This window comes from Panthera uncia (assembly GCF_023721935.1).
Source record: "Panthera uncia isolate 11264 chromosome A3 unlocalized genomic scaffold, Puncia_PCG_1.0 HiC_scaffold_11, whole genome shotgun sequence".
Taxonomy (NCBI): Eukaryota; Metazoa; Chordata; class Mammalia; order Carnivora; family Felidae; genus Panthera; species Panthera uncia.
In genome coordinates, this window is record NW_026057578.1 from 53,999,146 (window position 1) to 54,025,044 (window position 25,899).

Here is a 25,899-nt window from a genome sequence, read left to right on the forward strand (position 1 = left end):
CTGAGATCAAAGGGGCCTCACCAGCCTCAGGAGCAGCCAGCCCTTGGTTGCGCTCTGCAGAGACGTTTTCTGGTTTCTGTCCTGTCCTCCTGTATTCTGCTGTGGCTTTGGATGTGCTCAGTGCACCAATTTGTTCCCCTTCAGGAAGCATGCTGCTATCGCCCGAGAAAGCGCTGAAACCCCAGTCTCCCCTCTCCCAGAAGTCTGTGACCTTGAGTTTGTGAAGTGCAAACATTGCCTCCTACCCGCATCCTAATCTCTGTTTCATTTTAGACTCCACGTGGTCGTGTTAATCCCGAGGCCAATAGCCGCATGGTGGCCCTTGACTCACCTTCTGTCTTGTTCCCACTGAGTCAGATGCCAGGTTCCCTGATTCAGCTCTGGAAGTCACTTCCCCTCCGTTTTGCCCCAGTGCTGGGCTGACCGAGACCTCCTTCTTGGTGGTGGGCAGCCGCCTGGCCTCCCCTGGGTCTGGCTCCTTGCACACAGCCCCCGTCCCCACTCCTGCCAGGTTGGCCTTCCGAAGCACCTGTGACGTGTGACAAACACGTTTTGTTATTTACCGCTTTACTGTTCAGCCTGACTACAGCCCGCACATCCCATTCCAACCCCGACTTGACTTTCCGACAGGGTTCACCCTGTTCTGGCGACACATGCCCTCCCACACTGCTGCCCCCTGTCCCGGTCACCTTCCTGGTGCAGGCTGCTGTTTGATCGCTGGGCTCTGTCTACACTTGAACTCTGTCAGCACTCAGAAAGCTTTTTACACCTTTCTGTGCCCTGGTCTTTATCTCCTGTGTGGTAATTTTTATTTTACGAATTTCCCTGTACCCCTTCACCACTTGTGAATCCTTGAAACGCTGGTCTATCACTTGGTAGCTATCTCTGTGCTCCATGTAGTAAGAGTTCACTGAATTGAAATCGCTACTTTGTGTTTGCCCTTTTTTTATATCCACAGTTAATAGGTGAGCTTTCTTCTCTGTGCGTGATGCGCTCAGCCAGAGCCACGTATTCTTTTAATGTGTTATATACTCAATTTTATGCTGTTACTAAAAACACTGCAGTGACCATCTTGGTACTTACTAATTGGCGCTAGATTTAAGAGTAGAATCAATTAAAGTGTAAGTGTATACTCAGGGGCTCCTGGGTGGCTCAGTCGGTTGAGTGTCCGACTTCAGCTCAGGTCATGATCTCACAGTTCACAAGTTCGGGCCCCACATCGGGCTCTGTGTGGACAGCTCAGAGCCTGGAGCCTGTTTCGGATTCTGTGTCTCCCTCTCTCTCTGCCCCTCCCCCACTTGAGCTCTGTCTCTCTCTGTCTCTCAAAAATAAAGAAAAATAATTAAAAAATTTTTTTCAATAAAACAAAGTGTAAGTGTATATTCAGTTTTGGTAGATAATGCCAAATTATTCTCCACAGTGTGTTTTCCTTATAGTAATACTGGTGTTATCAGTCTGTAACCTTTAGCCAATCTGATGGATAAAAGTTGTTTTTTGACTGCTTTTTTTTTTTCATTTAAATTTGTGCCCCTGGTTATTAATGAATATGAAAATCTCTTTGTGAATTTACCAGCCATTTGCATTTTTTGTCTTTTGTGAATTACTAATTTATAGCCTCTCTTTCTGTGTTTAGTCTTTTTCTTTTTTTTTTTAAATGTTTATTTTATTTATTTTTGAGAGAGAGAGAAAGAGAGAGAGTGAGAGTGTGAGGGGGAGTGGAAGAGATACAGAGAGGGAGAAAGAGAATCCCAAGCAGGCTCCATGCTGTTCGTGCAGAGCCTGATGTGGGGCTCGAACTCACAAACCGTGAGACTATGACCTGAGCTGAAACCAAGAGTCGCACACTCAACCGACTGAGCCACCCAGGCGCCCTGAGTTAGTCTTTTTCAAAATGATCTTTGGAGACTTTGGAGGGTCAAAGGGAAATATGTAAGGTCAGAATGGTTTACCTTAGGCAGTTGTAACTCCTTCGTGGGACACATAACACACACACACACACACACACACACACACACACACATACACACACACAGTAGGCTTAGTGTATTATCCTCTTTTTAAAAAAATAATTTTTTAATATTTCTTTTTTGAGAGAGAGAGTGCAGGTGGGGCAGAGGCAAAGAGAGGGGGACAGAGGATCCAAAGCAGGCCCTCCACTGAGAGCAGCGAGCCCAGTATGGGGCTTAAACCCATGAACTGCAAGAGCCTGACCTGAGCCAAAGTTGGACACTCAACCCACTGAGCTACCCAGGCACCCCAGTGTTCTATCCTCTTGTCAGAGTTTCGGTTCTTGCTACCACTTGCCCAGAGCCCGTAAGTAGCATGTTAAGCAGAGCCCAGCAGTGTTCAGAGCAGTGTCGTTCTTCATGGAGGGCCTCAGCGTGTGTCCGTTGAGAGCAGGGCACATACACCCCTGTGGGTCCTGCATGATACCCATTTTCAGCAAGCGCCTAATTTAGAGGAACAGAGCTATGTCTGTACTTGGTTGGCTGCAGTATGTTTCAGTCTTTGTAACTACAGAAAATTTAGGTGAGTTGACGATTTCATGGGTTTAGGAATTTTGCTCATATGGTATAGTTGAGATATTTCCCCTTGTCCTTAATCTTAAAGCTGTCTCCAGATCTCTTCCTGTGTCTCCCCTGCCCTCTCTCCATCCTGTATAGTAGAAACCATTTGTCGTTTCCAGTAGCAGCTGACGATTTGCAGGCACCAGCATGCTATTTTAAAGGTGTTTTCTGTCAACTCGTTTGAAAACCAAGTTAAAATGAATTGACTTTCCTTCATGAATCTATTAATTTTGGTAAACCCAGTATCTGTGGACTGTATATGTGTAGCTCATTTAGAAATGGCTAGTTTGGTGCTTTATGTACAAGACAGATAAGCAGTCATTTGACGTGGAACTTACAAACACTTAACAGCAGTCTGTCTCTAAGTGCAAATCTGGTTCTCTCCCTGCATTGTAGAGTATGTGTGTCCAGTAGTAGCCTTCAGCTCTGAGCAGGGCCAGCTCCTTATGGGACACCTTGTGGAGTGCCTGGCACATAGTAGGAGCTCAATAAATATCTGAGTGACAGTGTTCAGTATTCATTTGACAAGGAAGAGCTGTAACTTAGAGATGCAAGCCAGTTGGAAGACTGGATATGAGAGAGAGCTTGCGAAGCTGCTTACATTGTTTGGAGGTAACTTTTTCCCCACAGGTGACGACATGTGCTTTATATACCTTCGTGTGGGTATATGTAAACTTTTTTCAAGTTCATCTTTTAAAATTGTATTTTAAAGAGAGAGAAAGAGAGCTTAAGCGAGGGAGAGGGACAGAGGGGGGTGGGGAGAGAGAGAGAGAGAGAGAGAGAGAGAGAGAGAGAGAGAGAATCTCAAGCAGGCTCCACGCTCAGCACAGAGCCCAACACAGGGCTCAGTCCCACCACCCTGGGATCATGACCTGAGCCGAAATCAAGAGTCAGGTGCTCAACTGACTGAGCCACCCAGGCGCCCCTAAGTTCATTTTAAGTTAGAAGTAAATACAAGGTAGACATTCAGGGGGAGGTGGTTTTCTACACAAAAATGAAGCCATGTAGGGGTTTTCACCCCTGCAGCGTAGGACATCATCCCTCCTCTCCTGAAATATAACGAAGGAGGGGGTGGTGTGCATTCTGCGTCCAGACATGTCTACGGACAGAAAAAAATGCCGTACTTATTTGGAGGCCTGACTGACCCTTCCTATTTTTATAGGCATGTTTGCCACGGTTGCCGGTATATCTCAGCGAGCCCCCGTGCACTGGTCGGAGAACGTGATTGGGGCAGCCATCTGCTTCCCGTATGTCATAGCTCTGGATAACGAATTCATCACGGTGCACAGCATGTTGGACCAGCAGCAAAAGCAGACCCTGCCCTTTAAGGAGGGCCACATTCTCCAGGATTTTGAAGGTACCACTTTACACAGAAATCATAATGGAATTTCGTTATCGACCCTCTTGTGACATTTCTACAGTAAACGTTATTAAGGGTCCATCGGAGCCGGGCCTCATAGTAAGTTTGGAAGATGCACAGGTGACGGTGGTGCAGTCTCTGTGCCCCAGGGGCCCCAAGGTTAAAGGGAGACGGATATTTGAACAAATAGCTGCGGCAGTTTAAGAGCTTGATAAACACAAAGCAAGGCCAATTGGAAGAGCAGAGGAGGAATTGTTTCCTGGAAATAATCAGGGAGGGCTTCCTGGAGGAGATGGTATTTGAGCCAAACCTCTGAAGATGAGTAGGAGTCAGCCGAGCAGATTTGGTGTGAAAGAACCTTCAGGTAGAGAGAAAGGTGCCTGCTGAGAGGGAGCCCTGGGCTTCAGGACATGCAGGCAATTCCGTGTCACTGGAGTACATCACGCGTGAGGAGGCCTGGCATGACACCAGGCTGGGGCAGACCCGGGCAGTCGGGAGGGACCGCCCCTCATGTGCAGCCGTGAGCTGGGCGAGGGATTTATTTTACTTTTCCTAAATTTTATTATGAACATTTTTTTTTTAATTTTTTTTTTAACGTTTTATTTATTTTTGAGACAAGGAGAGACAGAGCATGAACAGGGGAGGGTCAGAGAGAGGGAGACACAGAATCCGAAACAGGCTCCAGGCTCTGAGCTGTCAGCACAGAGCCCGACACGGGGCTCGAACCCACGGACCGAGAGATCATGACCTGAGCCGAAGTCGGCTACTTAACCGACTGAGCCACCCAGGCGCCCCTATTATGAACATTTTCAAATGTACTGAAAAGTTGAAAGAAAAACAAAGTGAGGCACCATGTACCATTGACCTAGACTCAACACTTGTAAACATTTTGCTGAGCTACTTAAAAACAAGTAAAAGACATCATGGCATTTAATCCGAAATAGTTCAGTGTGCAATCTCCTAAGAATTAAGGTATTTCCCCATGTAACCACAAAGCCCTTTTCACACCTTAGAAAGTGAGCCATGTTCAGATTTCCCCAGTCGTCCTATGAATGCCTTGTATGATATTTTCTTCAAACCAGGAGCTGATCTAGATTTATATGTTACATGTGACACTTAAGGATGTTAGCTTACCAAACATCACCCTTCCTGTTCTGGATGCTGGGGATATAAACTTACTAAGACTCTCGGCCCCCGCATTAAGCATGGCATATCCAGTCGGGGGCCCTGACACATGCATCAGGAGTGCATGTTTCGTAACAATATCACGGTGCCGTGTACATCGAGCGGCAGAGGTGGGCACGGGGTCACAGGCACATAGAGGCTGCCGACATAACCCACTGTAGGTGCAATTCAGGGGAGACTCCTTGGGAAAGGGGACCCCAGTGCAGAGAAGGGACAGCATCTCCTCTGAGTATGAGAAACGTTACTTCGGCCGTGATATAGAAGGCAAATAACCTGGACAAGAGAGCAGAGCGGAAAGACTTAGGAAGATGTGACAGTAATCCAGGCAAGGAAAGATGAGGCCTTCAGGCAGTGGGGCCAGAATGGAACAGTGGGTTCCCGGGAGAGAAAAGCGGAGGATCAGAGAAGGGTTGGCTGATACCCAGTCATCCTTCAGACAGGAAGAGAAGATCGTTCTGTTGCTTGCTGCGGACAGGTGATGGTTTGCTTCAAGAGCATCTCCAGACGGGAGCGGAACTCAAGGCTTCGGAGCCGGAGCGCAACTTGCTTTGCAGCTCTAGCTTTGTGGACTGTCTGCACCGGGTCTCCCAAGTAAAACGAGGGCGATGGGTGATGGGGTTGGCCACAGGTCAGGTGAACTCACGGGGCTGCAAGGAAGTGATTGAGGTCACGCCAAGACCTGGGCATATTAGGGTGGGAGGTGAGTATGAAGTACAGTTCAGAATGTTGTGTTGTATAATTTTAGTTTCCTATAAAGTATCATGGAAAGAAAAGAATTCTTAAAAAACATTTTAGGGGAAGTATATCATAATCTTCACTGATCATTTGCCATAATTGATCTGTACAGCTTCTTTGGGCTTTATGTTATGTACCTACTCAACTGATTTTAAATTTACCCACACTTTTGAATAAACGGCAAAAAAGCCTGTCTCGTACTTTGGAAATGTGGTATTAGTGTCCCCCCCCCCCCCACTTTTTCTGACCATTGGCAGTATGTGAGGAAGAAAAGAGAAGCACTGTAATTGATAATTTCTGAAGGGATTCTGTGTTGAGAGAACTGTGATGAAATCAGTCATCAGATCCGTAATGATCCTATTGGGAAGAGCGTGTGTTCTTTCTCTTTCCAACACTGTTGATTTTTTTTCCCAGGAAGAGTGATTGTCGCCACAAGTAAAGGAGTTTACATCTTGGTTCCGTTGCCCCTGGAAAAGCAAATACAGGATCTTCTAGCAAGCCGTAGAGTGGAAGAGGCTTTGGTTTTAGCCAAAGGAGCCCGGAGGAACATTCCAAAAGAAAAATTTCAGGTTTGTAATTAGCTGGTTACAAGAAAGCATGCCTCCAAGCCACCGGTTAAGAAACACTCAGATTTCATTAACGTACGTCGGCCCTCCCGATGCACCACAAGATTGCTTTCATGTCTGTTAGTTTACTTCCTCAGCCTGTTCACATCATACAGATATGGAGGCAAGTTGCAGTTGGACAGCTGGACCAAGGTCTCACTGCTAACAGAGGCCGAGTAATTCCTGTGTCTGACATATATAACACCTTGTGTTTCTAGTCAACTTTCTTCTTCTGTGGGCCTTCAGAGAGGGGTCGGGGATAGTTCTCATAAAGGGTAACGACGTCAGCTTCATTTGTCTCCTAATTTAGAATTTGTGTTTGTTGGGATGGGGTTCAATTTTAAAAGTTTAGATTTATCTAAACTATAGGAAAAGCTTTGTGAGTCATGCTCATAAACTACCTAAGACTGCAGAAATCCATCTGGTTAATTTCCATAGAAGGACACTTTTAATGCCCTTGAGGCACCAACTTTAATGTGGTTGGTATGATAAATAAAACCAATCCAAGAATCATAAGGTATTCTTACATCCAGTGGAATCAGGTTCCCTAAAAATTGCTTCTCGGTCAGTCGTTAGTTAGTTCACATTACTCTACATGTTTGAAAATAATGAAACATAGTAGGGTGTGTGTATGCTTCATTGAATATGGAAACTGATCATGAAAAGTTCTCATGACTTAATCATGATCCCTTGATGGTTACCCAGCAGTCAGATTTCCACATGACTAAGTGATTGTTGTGGAGTGAAGTAATGCCTTCTGGCCTCAATTGCTTTATGCTGTCAAATGAAAGAAGACCAGACGTGTAATTTATGGTTATGGGTATGAAAGAGGGTTTTTTTTTTTTTGAGTATAGTGGACATATAATGCTATGTTACTTTTAGGTGTACAACATAGGGATTCAGCTTCTCTAAATGTTATGCTGTGCTCACCAAAGTGAAGAGGCTGTCTTTTCTATGTTGAAAGATTGATGAGCCTTCCCTCTTTATTCCCGACTTTTTAAAATTTCAGTCCAAGTTAGTTAACATATATAGAATTTAGTGATTCATCGCTTACATATAACACCCAGTGCTCATCCCAACAGGTGCCCTCCTTAAATGCCTATCACCCATTGAGGCCATCCATCAGCCCTCTCAGTTTGTTCTCTTGTATTTAAGAGTCTCTTATGGTTTGTCTCCTTCTCTGTTTTTATCTTTTCCTTCCCTTCCCTTCCCATATGTTCATCTGTTTTGTTTCTTACAATCCACATATGAGTGGAATCATATATTTGTCTCTCTCTGACTGACTTATTTTGCTTAGGATAATACATTCTAGTTTCATCCACTTTGTTGTAAATGGCAAGATTTCATTGTTTTTGATCACCGGGTAATATTCCATAGTATACATATACTAAATTCTTTATCCGTTCCTCAGTTGATGGACATTTGGGCTCTTCCCGTAATTTGATGATTGTTGATAACACTCCTTTGGATAAATACCTACTCGTGCAATTACTGGTTTGTAGGGTAGTTCTCTTTTTAATTTTTTGAGGAACTTCCATACTGTTTTCCAGAGTGGCTGCACCAGTTTGCATTCCAACCAACAGTGCCAAAGGGCTCCCCTTTTGGGGCACGTGGGTGGCTCAGCCAGTTAAGTGTCTGGCTCTTGATCTCGGCTCAGGTCATGATCTCACAGTTTGTGTGTTTGAGCCCCACATTGGGCTCTGTGCTGACAGTGTGGAGCCTGCCTGGGATTCTCTCTCTCCCTCTCTCTCTCTGCCCCTCCTCCACTCTCTCTATCTCAAAATGAAACAATAAATAAACAGCTTCATAGTTTACTAAAAAAAGGGGAGGCTACCCTTTCTACACACCCTCGCCAATATCTGTTGTTTCCTGAGTTGTTCATTTTAGCCATTCTGACAGGTGGGAGGTGGTATCTCATTGTGGTTTTGATTAGTATTTCCCTGATGATGAATGACGTTGAGCCTCTTTTCATGTGTCTATTGGCCATGTGCATGTCTTCTTTGGAAAAGTGTCTGTTCATGTCTTCTGCCCATTTCTTCACTGGATTATTTGGCTTTTTGGGGGTTGAGTGTGATCAGTTCTTAATATCTTCTCCCATTCCGTCAGTTGCCTTTTGATTTTGTTGATGGTTTCCTTCCCTGTGTTCCTGATTTTGGAAAGTGAGACCAATCTCCTAGTGTTCAGCAGGGGGCAGCAGAGGCAAAAAGAAGAGAGCTCTTCAGTTCAGGACTGGTGCTGTGCTGAGTATACTTGCCTCTGCAGCCTGTGCATCAGCTCCTGGTGGGGTGGCCGGGCTAAGAAGGGTCAGGATCAGACCTCCAAGACTCTGAGGCCTGCCCCTGCCCTGCTTGCTCTCGGCCCCGTGAGCTGTCCCAGTGGACGTGTTGGGTGTCTAGGTGGGCCACACATCGGGGTGCCCCCTCTTTGCATACACACATGTGCACACGTTAAGTGTGCAGCATTTTCTTATGGGAAGGTGCAGTGTTTTTTGTGTGATCTTTTCTCCCTCGCCTCTCCTTTCACCAAGTAGCGATGTCCAGTCGATATTTGGCTCATATTAGTCATCGTCTTGCTCAGGTGTCATCCGAGTGTCATCTTAGTTTCTCATTTGGAGTTTTTTTCTTTCTAACATGCTCCCTGCCATCTCCTGGTTGCTGCAACCTTGTATATCCAGACCTGGAAATACACCTTCAGAATGATCTCGAATTCACCCCATATTCCCAGTGTCTGTTGCTACTGCTGACAATGCAGACCCTTCTCCTATTTTGTATGAATTATTTTAACTGCCTCCTTTGTGTGTGTGTGTGTGTGTGTGTGTGTGTGTGTGTGTGTGTGTCTGTGTGTGTGTTTGGTCCATACTCCATGCCACTGTGGGAATGATCTCTTTGAAATACAGACTCCTTTGCCCAGAGTGCTCCAGTGGGCACCTCATCCACACTTTTTTTTCCTTCCCCTTTTAAAGAGAGCACATGCGTGAGTAGGGGGCGGTGGGCAGAGAGACAGAGGGAGAGAGAATCCCAAGCAGGCTTCACATTCAGTGCAGAGCCCTACGTGGGGCTTGATCCCACAAGCCTGGGATCATGACCTGAGCTGAAACTAAGAGTCAGACACTCAACCGACTGAGCCACTCAGGTGCCCCTCATCCGCACCCTTGAAGCGCCCGTGGTCTGGCCCGACCCACTTCCATGAACCCGCATTCTACCTGAAAGGGTAGAGGGGGGAAGGGAGCCAACAGTTCTTGAGCCCTTCAGCATGCAAACACTCAGCAAGGCATTTCAAAACATTTTTAATTCTCGAAACGATTCAGAAATAATCCACACCACTGTCCGAAGACGGGAGGCAGACAGCTGAGATGGTTTCGTGTGTGACACCTATCTGGTCACATCAGCGCTGGCCCCCTAAAACAGTGCTTCACCCTGCGTGCTTTCACACACCTCCGCTTTCTCCTTTGCCTGACTTAGTATTTATGCTCGTGTCCATTACTGGGGTGCACGTCCATACTCGACAGTAAGATTCTCTCTCTATCTCTGCCCCTCCCCTGCTCGCTCTCTCTCTCTCCCTCTCTCTAATTTAAAAAAATAAATAAAAAATAGCATGTCAGTTTTGTGTCACTGACTTCTGAACTAGGGAGGGATTTATCAAGAAGTTTAACTCTGGGACCGGGATTAAAAGAAGAATGCTTCTAGAGATCCCGAAGGGCAAGAGTTTAGATCTTTAAGAAAGTCAGGTTTAGGGGCGCCTGGGTGGCTCAGTTGGTTAAATGTCCAACTTTGGCTCAGGTCATGATCTCGCGGTTGGTGGTTCGAGTCCCGTGTCCGGCTCTGTGCAGACAGCTCAGAGCCTGCAGTGAGCTTTGGATCCTTGTGTCCCCTCGCTCTCTGCCCCTCCCCCACTCGTGCTCTGTCTCTCAAAAATAAACATTAAAAAAATTAAAAAGAAAAAAGAAAGCCATGTTTAAATTATAGTAAAGTTTAAGACGTCATAAAGCAGCAGTAAGGAGACCTTATATTATAGACGAAGGCTTGTGCCAGAAAGTTCTCTTGATTTGTGTTGTGTGCTATGGATAGTATTCATAATTAAGGTTGAACTCCTAATACCTGTGGTTTTGTTTTTTTGTTTTTTTCTATTTCACCTGAAACTCTTCGAGTATGTCTCTTTAAGAGACAAAATGTCCCCTTTGAAATGTAAACACTGCACGGTCTGCAGAACTCCCTGAAGTCATAACGAAGTCCTTTATGGAACAATGTCCCATCGACATTGACATTTCCCCAGTTGTCCCATAAGTGCTTATGTCCCACCATTATTTCTGTCCCTGGGGGTCCCCCCCACCCCCGCCAGGCTGTGTGGTCAGGTGACTGTGCCTGAGCCACCTGGGAGGGTCCTGTCCTCCAATTGCCACCACATCTTTCATATATGTGCCCAGGGCCCTTTGTTCCATTTGCCTTTTGTTTCCTAGGGATTGCTTTTGGAAATTTAATTTTGTCTCAGAATTATGTAAAATATTTACCTAATTCAGAAGTCAGATCAACCGAAGTCCATTTAAAGGAAGCTACATTCTTCCCTGTCTTTTGGTGTGAAACTTGCAAATTTTGTTCTAACGGTGACTGTAATAGTATTTACTTTATAAAAGCCTTTTGCTTTTCTCTTTTTCTTGCTGGGGGGAGCTCCTGCTGTCTGCTGGTTGCCCACTTTGAGCAGCTTTTGGAAATAGCTGGTAACCTCTTAGCACCTTGCCCTTCTCTCCCCCAGCACCTGTGTTCAGGTGGCATCCCTCTGTTCCCAGCGGGTCAGCGAGCGTATTGCACTTCGGTTTCATCTCCCCATTTCCCCCTCATGTTCGATGGTCGTATTTTCTCTACTGTCTCTTTCAAAGCCTACAGCCGTCTACTGTCTCCCGTATCTTTATCTGTCTTCGTTGAGGGGAGGTGTGTACCAATCGCTCACCAACACATTTCATGCTGCTGATTCTCTAGTCTTCTGGTGTTTTGAAGCGATCGATCCTCCGGGAGATATCTCAGGATAAGCACATGGGAACACCGTCCCAGAGACTCTGCATGTTGGTTAACAGTTCACCTGCAGCCTTTATGCTTGCAGGCCAGCGAGGCTGGATAGAAAACGTTTGACTCACATTATCTTTCAATGAGGAACTGAAATGAACTCCACCATTACTTTTCGGCATAAAGCATCAGCGAATATTGGGTGACAGTCTGAATTCCTTTCCCTTCTGGGACTTGGTCCTTTGCCTTGAATGCCCAGAGAAGTCTTTCCTTGTCTTTAAAGCTCAGTTTCTCATCGTTGGCACTTACTGGCACATTGGAGCTGGCCATGGCCCCTTCCACTGCCATCCGCAGATGGCCTGCCAGGCTTTCGGGTGGTTCCTGATAGTGGCTTGGGGACTCTGGCTTCTGTGGCCCCACAGCCTCTTTTCCTCTCTGCTTCTCCCCACAGTTTCTAACACCACCCAGTTCCTGTAGTTGGGTGGTGACTTCTCCCCAGTGGCTCGTGCTTTTGGGTTTGTGGGTACGCTGTGTGCCACTTCGTGCTGTTATAAATGTTGTCAGCGAGTTTCTGGTTTTGCTATCCCAGCTGTTTTTGTGTGTTTGTATTTTACTCATGGTAAAATACACGTTAACATAGAAATTACCATCCTAACCAGTTTTAAGTTTACAGGTCAGTGGCCTTAGGTACGTTGGGCAGCCGTCACCACCAGGCATCTCCAGAACATCTTCTCCTCTTACAGAACTGAAACTCTGTCCTCATTAAGCACTAACTCCCCCTCCCGCTCCCCGCGGCAACTCAATGCTTTCTGTGTCTATGATTGTGGCCATCCCACGCCCCTCGTATAAGTGGAGTCATGCAGGACTTGTCCTTTTGTGCCTGGGCTTACTTAGCATGGTGTCCTCAAGGCTCTTCCATGGCATAGTGCCTACATGTCAGAATTTCCTTCCCCTTTGAGGCTGAGTCATACGTTCCATTGTATATATGTACCGCAGTTTGCTTATCCATCATCCACTGGTGGACACGTGGGTTGCCTCCACCTTTTGGCTGTTGTGAGCTGCTATGAAGTAATTGTTCTGTTTTTATGCAGAGGCTGCAAGGTTAAAAGGACAGCCTTGCCACTCTCTTCCCAGATACCTTGGTTCTGGAACATTCTAAAGTAATTTTTTGAAATTTAATAAATTTACATGCATGCACATCCACTCATAAACATGTTCTGCATGGCAAAGCCTACTATACATGAATGAAAAACACGAATTTTTGCAGTATTTGCAGTTTGAAGCACAGAAGGTAGGCTCGTTTCTCTAAAATGTCAGGACCTCCTTCAACATATAAATAAGAAAAACATGAATAGCCCAATGGAAAAATGATATGAATGGATATTTCCTAGAAAATGAAATCACCTGTCTTACAAATGTATGAAAAGATGTGTTGTCTCACTCATACGGAGATGTGCAAATTAAAAGTTCACTAATGCATTTTTCACTCAGATTGTTAAAGACCAGAGGGTTTGATGAGCCCTCATTGAGGGTGTGCGGAATTGGGCCCTCGTATGTATCACTTCTGAGAATGTGAACAGAAGTGGCCTCTGCAGGAGGGCACTTTGATGGTATCTGTCCAAGTTACATGGTACCATTCTCCTAGAGGGGTATTCCATGGATCTAATCACAAAAACGCAAAATAACCAGTGTAGAAGACTTTGTTCTCACATTGTTTGTTCAAAACAAAACAAAACAAAAAAACAACCAACCAGATGCTGCCAGTGGAGGAGTTATTGGGTCGCGCGGGCTGTTGGGGTGCCACAGAGCCAGGAACGAGAACCAGGCACTTTGTGTGTCGAGGCAGAAGGATGTCTAAAGACAGTGCAGACAGATAGCACTACTAAATTGGGGGAAAGGGTTTGCTTATAAATACCTAACACGTTTCTGTGTAGCTGCCCGAGAAATCGATAGCATCAATGACCTCTGGGGAGCTGCTGGGTGGGGGCTGCAGTAGGAAGGAGACTCTCCAGAAAGCCCCTTCGAATGTTTTCAAATTTGAGCCATATGACTGTATCACATACATTGTAAATCCTAAAATATACAGCAGAAAAAAAATACATGCATGTGTTTAAAGAAAGAAAAAATCGACGAGCAAGTCGGCTTTTGGCCCCAGAACGTCATTTTCCTTCCTAAAGAGCCTTATGTTACTATTTCTTAGTGTATCCTTCGCGAGAGTTTGGACCTGTGCTTTGGGTAGATTTCGTAATGCATGATGAGTTCCTCAGGCCTCCCGCCCCCCTGGCCCCGCCCCCTGGCCCCGCCCTCACTGCCCCGCCATCCCCACCTTTGGAACTGACCACTTTTCCTGCTCTGCATGCATATCCATTGCACAGCTGCCTTCTGGACCAGCGTTTCCAGTTTGCATTTTCTCCAGACCCTTGCTCTGGGACAGCGATGGGTGTGGGGTGGAAGAGGTTCTGTTTTACAAGTTCACATTAATTGGGTTTCTTCCTTCCTTCCTTCTTTCCTTCCTTCCTTCCTTCCTTCCTTCCTACTTTCCTTCCTTCCTTCCTTCCTTCCTTCCTTCCTTCCTTCCTTCCTTTTCCCTTTCTTATCCCTACACCTGACCAAGCCAGCCAGGTTTTAATGGTGTTTCTTAACTGGAGGATTTCTCAGAGCTTTTACTATACTAATATCTATTGTGATCCCTAAGTAGGCATATATCATATAGTTTTATTATTGTCTTTCTGTGAATTCCCAAAAAGGGATATATGTAAAGTATGTTATTTTATACATTATGTATTTGTATTATATATGCAGGTGTGGGCATGCATGTGTGTATATATATGGCATGTAAGTCCTTTTTAGGTATATATTTACATACCAACATTTACTACACACACACACACCACACATATATATGTATACACACACACACATCTGTTTCCAAGCTTAATCAGGATGGATTGCCTTTTTTTTTAATGTTTATTTATTTTGAGAGAGACAGACACAGAGTGTGAGTGGGGGAATGCAGAGAGAGAGGGAGATACAGAATTCGAAGCAGGCATCAGGCTCTGAGCTGTCAGCACAGAGCCTGACGAACTCATGAGTGTGAGATCATGACCTGAGCTGAAGTCAGATGCTCAACTGATTGAGCCACCCAGGCACCCTTGGATTGCCTTTTGATTAAGGAGAGAATGTCCTGGAAGCTTAGGCAGGCTACTGTTTCACCTAATATATTTTGAGAAAGGTGTTTCTATTTAGGCAATAATTAAGTAAGAAGAGTTTTAAGATAAGTTGAAAAAGCCAGAAACCTAGCACTGAAGTATGTATTACAGGAAAAGGTATGAATACAGTTAAAAGTATAACATTCATACCAATTTTTGTTTAAGTGTTGGCTGTACTCATGTTACAGGAATGATACGTATATACCATATATCCCAAGTCCTCTTGGTCTTAACAGAGCATTGTAACCTAATTAGCGGGTAGTCTCATGTCAAGAATAGGCTGTCCTCCACATTTGTATCTGGTTGTAATGGCTGCACCTGGCAGTCCCCAACAGATCTGCGGTCATTTTCGGTAGGAAGGGGCTGTGCCCGTTGGCCCTGCTCTCCTGGAGATAAGCCCACTGGCAAAGCCAAAGTGCTGAGCACTTGAGGTGGGAGGGGGAGCCAAGCCTGACCCTAGAAGTGGGCTTTTCTGCCCTTGAACAAGCCTCTTTCTGAATTGAATAGAATCTTCTGTTTCACAAAATTTCTAGTTACCCAAAGCACGAAAGTTAGAAATCTCAATTCAGAAATGTCATAGTCAAAACATAGGTTTTGACCTCAGTTTCAGAGTACATGTGACCTCCTACACCTGGCTGGTTGTGGCGGGGGCGGGGGGGGGGGGGGGGGGGAGGGCTTCTTTTCTGCACAGAGCCCGTGTTGAATGGCACTGCTTAGAGATAAGTTTTGCTAATGTACTTTCTTGGCCTGGGACTTCTGGCAGCTGTCTTACTCCAGGGGACAAATTAGTAAGTTAAACAGCTGAAAATCCCACTGTTGAGTTAGCTGTGATGTTGGGGAGATAAACAGACTTTCATCCTCCTGGTCTGTCCCCTGGTGGCCAGCCAAGCCCCAGGTCTGTAGTTCAGCATCACCTGAGCAGAGTGCCAGGGACCTGTCAGTCACAGCAGGCAGTCTGGAAAGGAGACAGTCGCTTTCAGAGCACCCGGAACTGGCTGTGCTTCCTCGCGCTTCTGTCCTGTGCTCCATCCACAGCTCCACATCTACGTGCTTGTGTTTGGGATGATGGGACCTCTTTGCATGCCTGTTCTTTAGTCCACCTATGGCATTTGCGGACTAGACTACAGAGAATAACCCCAGATTCTTGGAGATTGGGAGTGTTCACAAAAGTGGTTTTCATCCCTCTCTAGGAAGGGAAAGAATAGATCGCTGGCCTTTGAGTCCTGCAACCACGAGGAGTCCATTGTCTTTTGGCTGATTTCTCATCAACAGGCCAGGGTGTGATCGAGAATTCTTCTGCTGCAGTTGATGGGTCCTTTTTATCCTTTCTGCTAAGTGGATGGTCTTTATTACCTCTGCTTCCAGAGGAGCTGGCATCCCTATGCAACAGGACCTTGACCCACTCCTGTCCGCCGCTTATTGTTGGGGGGGGCATGAATAGGCCAGTTTTTAGGCCACACATGGCTGGTGTCAGGGAAGAAAAACAAAGACAGGTGGTAAGAAGATGAAAAAGCAGCCTACCTCTTCTGACTTCTCTAAAGGAACTTCTGTGGGGAGAGGGAGGAAATGTTACACTTTTGAAAACTCTTCGAAACTATAGCGAAAGCCCCTTGAAAAGCTGCTGTGAGGGCACAGGAGTGACAGCGTCCAGGTGCTGACCATCTGCAGCTCCTCGCTTCTTCAGGGGGTAACAGCACTAACTGCCTGCCGTGTACCTGGGCGACTCCATGAGTGGAAAGAATTGGGCTCTAGCATCAGAAAGATCTGCTCTTTTAAAATCCCGGCTTAGCCGCTTACGACTTCACTAACTTTGGGCTGAGATCTTAACATCTCTGAACAAAGCGTCCCTCCCTCAGGGTTCACGAGTATGGTGGACAGAGCCCTTCAGATCCAGAAGCACTTCCTGAATGGCAGGTGTTGGGGCATGGGGCTGCAAAAATGAATCATGTATATGCCGTGCCTCCAAGGAATTCGTGGCTTCTGTAACAGCACCATGGTAGGAAGGGGGAGGCATTGAACTCACAGGGTCTGAGACACAATTGGAGTCTTTGTTCGTGAGGAGGTGACGGCCTGGCTGTGGGATGGCACCAGTAAGAAAAGAGCAGAGAGGTATGTCCAAAGTGTACTTGAAACAGAGGATGCTTCAAACCCCAACCCTGACCAAGTTGGACAGAGACGTGGAAGGGGTGGAACTAAAACACACAGGCCAGCTCCCTTTAGCGTGCTTTGCTGTTGCCAGATGTTCCAAGAACAAAGGAGTTCAGAGGTCAAGGAAATCTGGGTAGTACTGGATTATAAAAAATCACCCGGCACCTTGATGGCTGGAATTGTCAGGCTGTAGTGTGTGACTGTGGGGTCCTACAGCTCCAGGAAAGGGAATGTGCGGTGTTTCCGCAGCTTAGTAGGAAAACTGGTTCATTTATCCGTTTATTGATTGGCATTGGCCCTGTGCCCTGGGGATACTCAGAAGTGAAGTGTCAGCTCTAGAACAATGGAAGCCGGGTGAGCCGCTCCCAGACTGCCAGAGACACTGGAGCTCTTGATTACCCTCCTGAGCAACCAGAAGGAGAAGCGATCACGGCAGCCCCGTGAGCTAAGGAGGAGGAGAACAGAAGATAAAAGAACACATTTGGGAAGGAAATGGGATTTACAGAAAAGATCCATGGGGAAGGTGAAGGAAGAATAGTCAAATAGAGAACAATTTTACTTCAGGAACAAAGGGGTGATTCTCTCTCTCTCTCTCTCTCTCACACACACACACACACACACACACAAATATTTTCATCTATGTTGAAAACAATTTAATATATGCCATGTTTTCTCTTTACCTTATAACTTCCGGTTTCTGTGTAATAATGAGCATCTAGCTCATCTAGCTTGGGTTATGATTAGAAAGGTAGTTTCTCCCCACCGCGTTGGTTTCAAGGTACGTCTAAGAGATTAAACCTGTCTTTCCTTGCAGGTAATGTACAGAAGGATTCTGCAGCAGGCGGGGTTCATACAGTTCGCACAACTTCAGTTTCTGGAAGCTAAAGAGCTCTTCAGGTAATTTGAGGTGTTGGTAGCAAGCCCTCCTGTGTGTCCCTCTGTGGTCAAAACATTCACCTAGACTGTGTGGCCGTGATGGGAGATGTCGCCGCGCTTAGCTTGTCCCTCACGGGGAAGTGGTGAGGCTTCTTGACAGTAGCAGCCATCACCAACACTCGTTCCTTGCCCCCACCCCTTAGCCTCAGTTTACTTGCCCTGTGTCCTGAGGAGGGCAGAGGCTGACGAGGGCGTGCCCCTAACAATCCCACGAAGAGAGGAGAAGGGAATCCCGAAGAGTGAATTTAATAACGTGAAGAATTCCTAGGAAAATACTGTTGCCCACTTTTCCTTTCCTTTGGAGATTGCACAGGAAATCAGGGAGCTTAGGAAAAGAGCGGGTGCTTCTGGGAAGACTCATGAAAACTCCTTCCAAAGACTTCACAAGGAGAATGTTCATAAGAACAACTTGGGACATACGTTTCAAAATGTCTAACTAGAATAGATTCTGTGTAGTCTGGAATCATCTAAAAGATAAAATGTGTGCTAAGCACCAGAAGAGATCCTTCACATCCAAATAACAACCAGAGCAGGGCACCGCTGTTTTGTCAGGCATCAGACCTGCCACAGCTCCGACCTCCTCCTCTGGCACATGCTTGGTTGTAGGAGCAGGTATCTGAGTAAAGAAGGAACCACTCAGCGAATCACGATGCCCAATGTAGCTTACACTTCGTAAATTCTGTGTGCTGTTACCATCGGTTCCTGGCAGGATCAGTCATTTCGGGGCTTAAATAGATTCTTTGTCCCTTTGGACCTGGGCGCTTTTCCGTCCTGCCTGCTTTGTCCCTGCAGTGTCGAAAACCTCATTTGGGTCACGGGTACATCTTTTTTCTTGGGTTAATTTGCAAAAGTGGGCGAATGGTCACAATATATTCATAGAAGAGTTCGTGGATTTTGTAATAGACTCGTGTAGGGCCTGTCAGTCATTAATAGAAGGTTCCTGTCTTTCATGCTTCAGCCTCTTACTGGTTTACATTGACTGCTGCTCAGTTTTTGTCAAAAGTGTGGCTGAGGGGTGCCTGGTGGCTCAGTCAGTTAAGTGTCCGACTTCGGCTCAGGTCATGATCTCACAGTTCGGTTCGTAGGCTCGAGCCCCACGTCGGGCTCTGTGCTCACAGCTCAGAGCCTGCATATGCTTCAGATTCTGTCTCCCTCTCTCTCTGCCCCTCCGCCTGCCCCTGCTCGCTCTCTCTCTCTCTCTCAAAAATTAATAAACTTAAAAAAGACAAAAGTGTGGCCGAAGGAATTGACGCTTGAGGAAGACACTTCCAAGACAGACGTGACTCCACTTTCCCTTCCTGTGTCCATGACAGATGTTGCTAATAACATGAATTTTTTTTTCTCATTGGTGTGGGACATGTCCTCAGACTTCCTTCTCAGTTCAGTGCTAGAAGCCCCAACTGCCAGCCAGCATGCTGGGGGTCCGTACGCTCTGTGTCTGTTTCTCTAGATGTTACACAGCCTGTCCTTGTGTCCAGTCAGGCCAGCACTTGGCTCAAGCCCCAGAGCCAGAGCGGCAGGGTAAGACTGCACCCGGCTTTTGCGGCCTGCCCATACAAGTCTGGAATCTGGCTGTGTGCCCATTGGGCAGTGCAGGTGCGGCTCCATGGTGTGGGTGGAGGTGCTCTGGGGGACAGTGGAGAGCATGGGCTTGGATCGGGATTTGGCCGGATCTCAAATGGTGAGAAGCTTCCCAAATGGAGTCATGCAGTCATGACCTTTTGAGCTGGATAATTTGTTACGGGCGCGCTCTCGTGCATTGGAGGAGCCCTGGCCTCTACCCACTACGTGCCAATAGCACCCTCCAGTGGTGATCAAAAGTATCTCCAGACATTGCTAACTTACCCAGGGAGCAAAACTGCTTCCCTGGAGGACCGTTGCTTTAGGCAGAGGGAACACACAGGAAAGGCTGAGAGGCATGAAGTGTGTAAACTGGAGAGGTGATGAGGTGGCGTTGAAGCCTCGGAACATGAGAGGGACAGTAGAAGCCAAAGCTGTAAGGTCATCGGGAGCAGCTAGGAAGGGCCCTGAATGCCGAGCTCAGAGGTCTGACGTTCATCCTGGGGAGGCCCAGAACCGCAGGAAGTGGGGAGAGGGCAGGAGTGGAAGAAAGGAGGGCCAGAGGCCGGAAGTTGGGGAGGAGGAGACTCAGCTTGAAGGAAGGCGGACGCAGGGAACATCGCAGAAAGTGTAGACCCCGGGCCCTACCTGAGGTTCCCATTCATGTCTGGCGGCCCTGCATCTGTTTCTGCAAGAGGGGCCCCACAGGTAGGGCTGCTTCTGAGCCAAGGTTGAGCCCCGCAGCTCGGTAATGCCACCACTGTCTTGTTGTGGACAAGATGAGCAGGCGCGGTGGGGACAGGGTTAGTGGTGAAGCTGAGGTGGGATGTCACCAGATGGGCTCCCTGGCCTTCCGAGGGTAGGACACCACACTGGCCATTTCAGCCACAGCCTCATCTTATGCTCTGAGAGGCCGTCGAGAGTCACCACGGATGCGGCCTCACAAATGCTCTCGCGGCTCCTGTTAGAAGATCTCTGAAGGGGATGTTGTAAGTCATGTTCTCGCGAAGTCCCTTCTTTGTGGACCGTGCAGCACACCTGGTTATAGTTTGTGCCAGGAGAAATGTCGGACTGTACTTCGCCTTTGACCGGACAGTGACGTGTTCCCTTCACGTTCCTTTCTTGGCCTCGGTTTCCAGGGAGTCCGGCGCTCCCTTGGTGTTGGGACCGCCTCGGGTGTCTTGATGTTGCATGCCGGCACTGGAGGGGGGCGTGTGTGTCTCTCGCCGTGGTCCCCTCTCTGCCGTCGGAATCGCGTGGTGGCACTCCCCTGAGCAGTGCTCTACTGGGCTCGCGCATCCGGACGCTCGCTCTGACGTGCTCCCCCACACATCCAGCTCTCCGTTAACGTGTGCGGGTGTGCATGCCCCCCCCCCCGTGTTGTTTTGTGTGCCTATGTGTACTCTCTCTCTCTTTTTGCTTCATTTAGTTTGACACTGTAATTGCAGAAGCGGCCAGCTTGACGTCCGGGAGCTGATCTCTCTCTACCCCTTCCTGTTGCCCACCTCTTCCTCATTCACACGGTCCCACCCTCCTCTCCACGAGTATGCAGACCTGAACCAGCTGACCCAGGGGGACCAGGAGAAGATGGCCAAGTGTAAGCGCTTCCTCATGAGCTACCTGAACGAAGTCCGCAGCACAGAGGTCGCAAATGGCTACAAAGAGGACATCGACACGGCCTTGCTCAAGCTGTACGCGGAGGCCGACCATGACAGTCTGCTGGACCTCCTGGTCACCGAGAACTCCTGTCTTCTGACAGACAGCGCTGCCTGGCTCGAGAAGCACAAGAAGTGAGTGTTCCCTCCCCACACGCGGCCAGGGGCCGCACGCTAGCCTTTCCGCCACCACAGGGAGGCTGTTAGGAAGCGGAGACTCGTCACGGGACCCCTGTGACACCGTGGTGACAGCCCAGTGCCCCTCAGGGTAGATCCCCCCGGCACAGTCTGCAGACCAACTGGAAGGGTCTTGGAAGGCATTAGGTCTCATACCAGTTCTTTAATGATGCTGACCCTGGCCAGTCAGAGACCCAGTTAGAAAAGGATGTGATTCTTAGCCTTCATATCCGTAGCGTTCCACATAGAACTCACCCACGCAGGACGCCATGTGTGTGTTGGTAAAATCAGCAGCACACTTGAGTCATTGATGACCGGATTGCACAGATAGATAGACATCCGCATGAATAAAAAGGGGGACTTGGTCTTGTTGGTAAAAGTTTATGGCTTAAAACTCTGCTTTTATTATGAGCACGAGATGGTAGGCAGCCGCCCCTTGCCGTACGCACAAGGGCGGTTAATTGTAGTGACTGACGTGGGAAGAAGGGCCCGTGTCGTCTTCATTCTGGGCAGGTGCGGGAAGGCTTTCTTCAAAAGTGTTGGATGATCCCTAGAGTCCTGCAAGCAGTAAGATGCTTTATCTGTGGTTTCTGTTGTGTATTCGAAGTAGCAGAAGTACTGACGAAATCCCACGGAAACCACAGGGGTTACAGTGCTGGATCCCATTCAAATGCCAGAGACAACTCGGGGCTTGTGATCGGCCTCAGCGTGGGTGTTCGCTCCTCCTGGAGCTTTCCCTCAGTTTCCCAAACACGCTATGGGAGGGCGTTATTTTGTTTCAGAACCAGAAAATAACACTGATGCCTCATGGTGGTGACTTGGAATGGTAGGGAGCAGACAGGGTAACTGCCTGAGAGGCTAAGGAAAAGAGGAGGGCACCAGCGAATAGTTCGTTATCTTACGAGTTTGCTCTCGGAGGGAAGAAATCCAACATCCCCCTGTGTTCGCTTCTTCCAGTCCCCAGCTGGGGAGGGGGATGACCTGGAGCAGGACACCCCAGTGGAACTCGGGAGGCTGGAATGGTTCACCACCCGGGCAGTGTCAGTGCCGTCACTAGTCTTTTCCACTCACGAGGGAGAAAATGGGTGGTGGAGACAGGAGGCCATGGAGGCCCTAAGTCATGAAACCTGAATTGAAGCTCAGGGCCTAGAACCCTGGGTGCCCTCTCCCAGGGCTCACCGCCCCTCCCTGCTGTCCTCCGCGGTGGCTGGGCGCTCTTGGCCCGTATTGCTGTCGTTCGTATTCAGACTCCTTACCCCTTCTTTCCGTAATAGCTCAGACGGCACACTTTCCGACCACTCTTTTAATACCTTGTGATGGTTGACGGTGATTATCTGAAAAGATACAGAATCGTATTAACATTTGAGGAAATTGTGAAGCCATTCCAAACATGATTTTCCATAGCATAATTATTGTTTTATTTTTCAGCTTATGCTAGACTTGAATACGATCCTTTTTGGAAGTTGAGGGGGCATACGTTTGCACACCCGAAGTAAATAAACAGAAATGAGGATCTTTTTGTCTTTGGAAATTTGTTGTTGAACTCAATACGAATACAAGGGACCGGGGCGAGGGGCGGGGGTCGGGGGGCGCGGGGAGGCTGTCGCTGGGTGGGCGCCACCCGCAGCCGCTGGCGGAAGAGGGTGCACTTAACGCGGTGTCTCCTTTCAGGTATTTTGCACTTGGACTGCTCTATCATTATAATCACCAAGACGCTGCGGCAGTGCAGGTTAGTGCAAAAGCGTTCCAGCATTACTTAAAAGCCTCTGTCATTTAGCTCCGTGTTACCTGGGGAGGAGATTCCCAAGTTGGCGGAGGCTGCTTTTGCCCAGTCTACACCCCTTTTTACAGAATAAGAACAACAACTGTTTTAGAAAGTGACCTCCTTGACAAATGTCAGCCAAGGGCTTTCTTTTCCTTGTCTTTACGTCTCTTTCAAGGACATTTTCAAGACTGAGTTTTGAAAATTTAAGAACTAAAAATACGACTTCTTACTGAGCCACAAGGCGTGGGGCACCACTGCCTTATTCGAAAACTAAGCCTGCGAATATCAGCTTATTTATAACCTCCGCCGTTAATGACACTAACCGCTGCCAGTCGGGAGAGTAAATCATTATCCCCATGTCACCTGTGACAGAACTAAAGCTGATCAAGGCCAGTCACTGGCCCAGGGTCACAGCCTTGCTCCGTGGTAGAACAGGGATTTGAACCACGATTCCAGGTGGCCCTGGCAGGGATACTGCACCTGAGATAAAAAGGCATCAATCCCTAGTCTCCTCTGTCTCGTCTCGCCTCTCACGCCTTGTGACAGACGTCATCTCACACTGTCAGGAGACCTTCTCCCCTTCTGTCACTTGGTATGCACTGGTATCGTTCTTTTTCTGTTGTTTTGAGAGTGGCCGAGAACATTGGCAGTAGTCCCCAGGCTAACGTCAGCCCTATGACTTTGGCAAAGCTATACATGCAATCACTGTCATTAACCTGATGGCAGATGAGGTTAAAAAAAAAAAAAAAAAAAAAAAGGTTTCTATCAACACACCCAATGGCCAAGAGTAGATTTGGGCGTCAAGAATAACATTTTTATATTGTAAAACACATGGCTATAAGGATTATAGCTTGATGGCAGTCTAATAATAACAGCGGGGCTATAGAGTGGGGTTTGCAAAATCCAAGTGATACGAAATAAATCTTTATATATGGCAGAACTCTACTGTGAAGAAAATGACATGTTTCCGTGTATGTGTGATTAGGTTATTTGGTTTGAGGAATACAGTGTGGAAGAAACTGGGACCATAAGAAAGGTTCATATGCTAATATCAGAAGTACAGTCTACACCAGCAGCCCTGCTTCTTGGGCCTCTTGCGGGTGGTGTGGTCCTGAAGTATGGCGCACTGGGCAGGTGGGTGAGGTACAGGCGATGCGGTACAGGCTGAGGGGCCTCCGTCATCTCTTCCACTCCCTTGTGATGCAGCCTCATCCCCGGTTTCCGAAAGTAAGCTTTGGTTTACACAGCGGGGAAGTTTCTGGATGAAATAGCAAGGGACTTTTATTATTAGCAGCTGTCATGAGCCCCTGTGCACAAGACAGAGCACTAGGGGACAGAATCACCAGTATTTTTGAAAGCACAGTGTCTGACCCTCCTGGTCCACAAAGGACGTCAAAGTCCAGGATCCCTGTGGTGGGGAAGGTGGAAACAGCCCCGCCGATGGAGGCAGGTAGGTTTTGTCTGCATCAAGATGCTGTCAGTGATCGTTTTATCTCATGAGGAAACATTTTTAATACATCTACGTCTTTCTACCTATTGTGTTTACTATTCGTATTACTATGATCTCATTAAAAAGGAAAGAAAAAGAATTTGGTGCTTTATTTTCTTGATGTCCTGGACCCCGTCTTCTATATTGCTTTATTCCTCTGAAAAGCTTAAAATTCGTTTAGGCCTTCAAAGTTTAAAATTTGTCCTACTACTTTAAAGGATCAAAAGGCCAAATAAGTAAACGTGTGCCCTTCCGTAGGTAATTCTGAAAGGTATGTAACCTTCCGTTTCTTTTTGTTCTTTACTCCTTTCCAGTTATGGGTGAACATTGTGAACGGGGACATTCACGACTCCACTCGCTCAGACCTATACGAATATGTCGTTGATTTCCTTACCTATAGCTTAGACCAGGAACTCGTGTGGAAGTACGCTGATTGGGTCCTGCAGAAAAGTGAGGAGGTTTGTGCTTCATAAATGCATTGGGGGGGGTGGGGGTGGGGGGAGTGATTTTAAATGATTGATTTTAACAACAACCGTCCATGTTGTTCCTCCCCTTCTAATGGCTCATCTTGAGCCTTTGGAATGCCCAGTCTTAGGAAGTTCTGCATTTCAGCACTTCTGAGATACACTGTTCCGCACATCAGTGTGGGGCAGGCCCCTTCTGTAGAAAAGCAGAAAGCGTGGCCGGGGTTCCTTTGCATCTTCTGAAAAACGTATGTGTGAACCCCCATGCCTGACCGAGTGTGACCCTTCTGATATCTGTGGGCTGGCGCAGGATCAGATGGTCGCCTTGCAGGGCGTGGTACCCCACCTGGGCCACACCGGGCAGACCCTTGTCCTGTCTCTGTGCCGCACCCCCTGGCATGGCAGTCGTGGTTCTGGAGGTAGGAGGGAGCCCTGCGCAGGACTTGCCATCTTGGAGGCTGAGGAAGGGCAGCAGTGAGGAAGCACCCGAGGAAACTCCTGCTGGCTGCAGGGTGTGGGGGGAGTAGCGTGTAAGCTCAGGACTCCTCTGTGAAGCCACTGGAGGACTGGAAAAGAGATAGTATCTCAGCCGTCACCGTTAAAAACACACATTTCCATGGTTCCCCTTGGAGGAGAGAAACGTAGCTTCCTGACTCGGGACCTTCGTCTTAAACGTAGAGTTTTCTGCATGTCACATCTGCCTTTGAAAAATCCGAGCTGGGGTATGTTCTCCATGGTACTCTCTGAACTGGGAGGTCTGAGCCCATGGGCTTCATGTGCTTTTAACTCCCTCTTTACTTGGCCTCTGTGCACACACACCTACAACATACCCTGACACACTCAGGCACACCTGCAACATGGATCCAAAACGGTTGAAAGCTTTGGGCTCCTCCCAGTGCTAATAGATGGTATCAGCATGTCATTCCCAGGATTCTGTGTGCCTGGTGATGAGCCAGCCACTCGACCTGTATCATTTCTTTCAACAACGCCACAAGGGGGAATTACGAGGAGAGCAAAGCTCAGCTCTAGAAACTTCCCAAGGTAGGG

The 25,899-nt window shown here is 47.5% G+C and overlaps 1 protein-coding gene across 2 annotated transcripts in view; it reads left to right on the forward strand.

Moving 5' to 3' along the window:
* The window catches only part of TGFBRAP1 (transforming growth factor beta receptor associated protein 1), a 62,174-nt gene that overhangs the window by 26,931 nt on the left and 9,344 nt on the right, over positions 1-25,899 (forward strand). For both annotated transcript variants that reach the window (XM_049651250.1, XM_049651251.1), the window contains exons 3-8: positions 3,730-3,924; positions 6,262-6,416; positions 17,621-17,703; positions 20,751-21,092; positions 22,806-22,863; positions 24,703-24,846. In XM_049651250.1, coding sequence (XP_049507207.1) covers positions 3,730-3,924; positions 6,262-6,416; positions 17,621-17,703; positions 20,751-21,092; positions 22,806-22,863; positions 24,703-24,846 — 977 coding nt within the window. The remainder of the gene's footprint in view (positions 1-3,729; positions 3,925-6,261; positions 6,417-17,620; positions 17,704-20,750; positions 21,093-22,805; positions 22,864-24,702; positions 24,847-25,899) is intronic.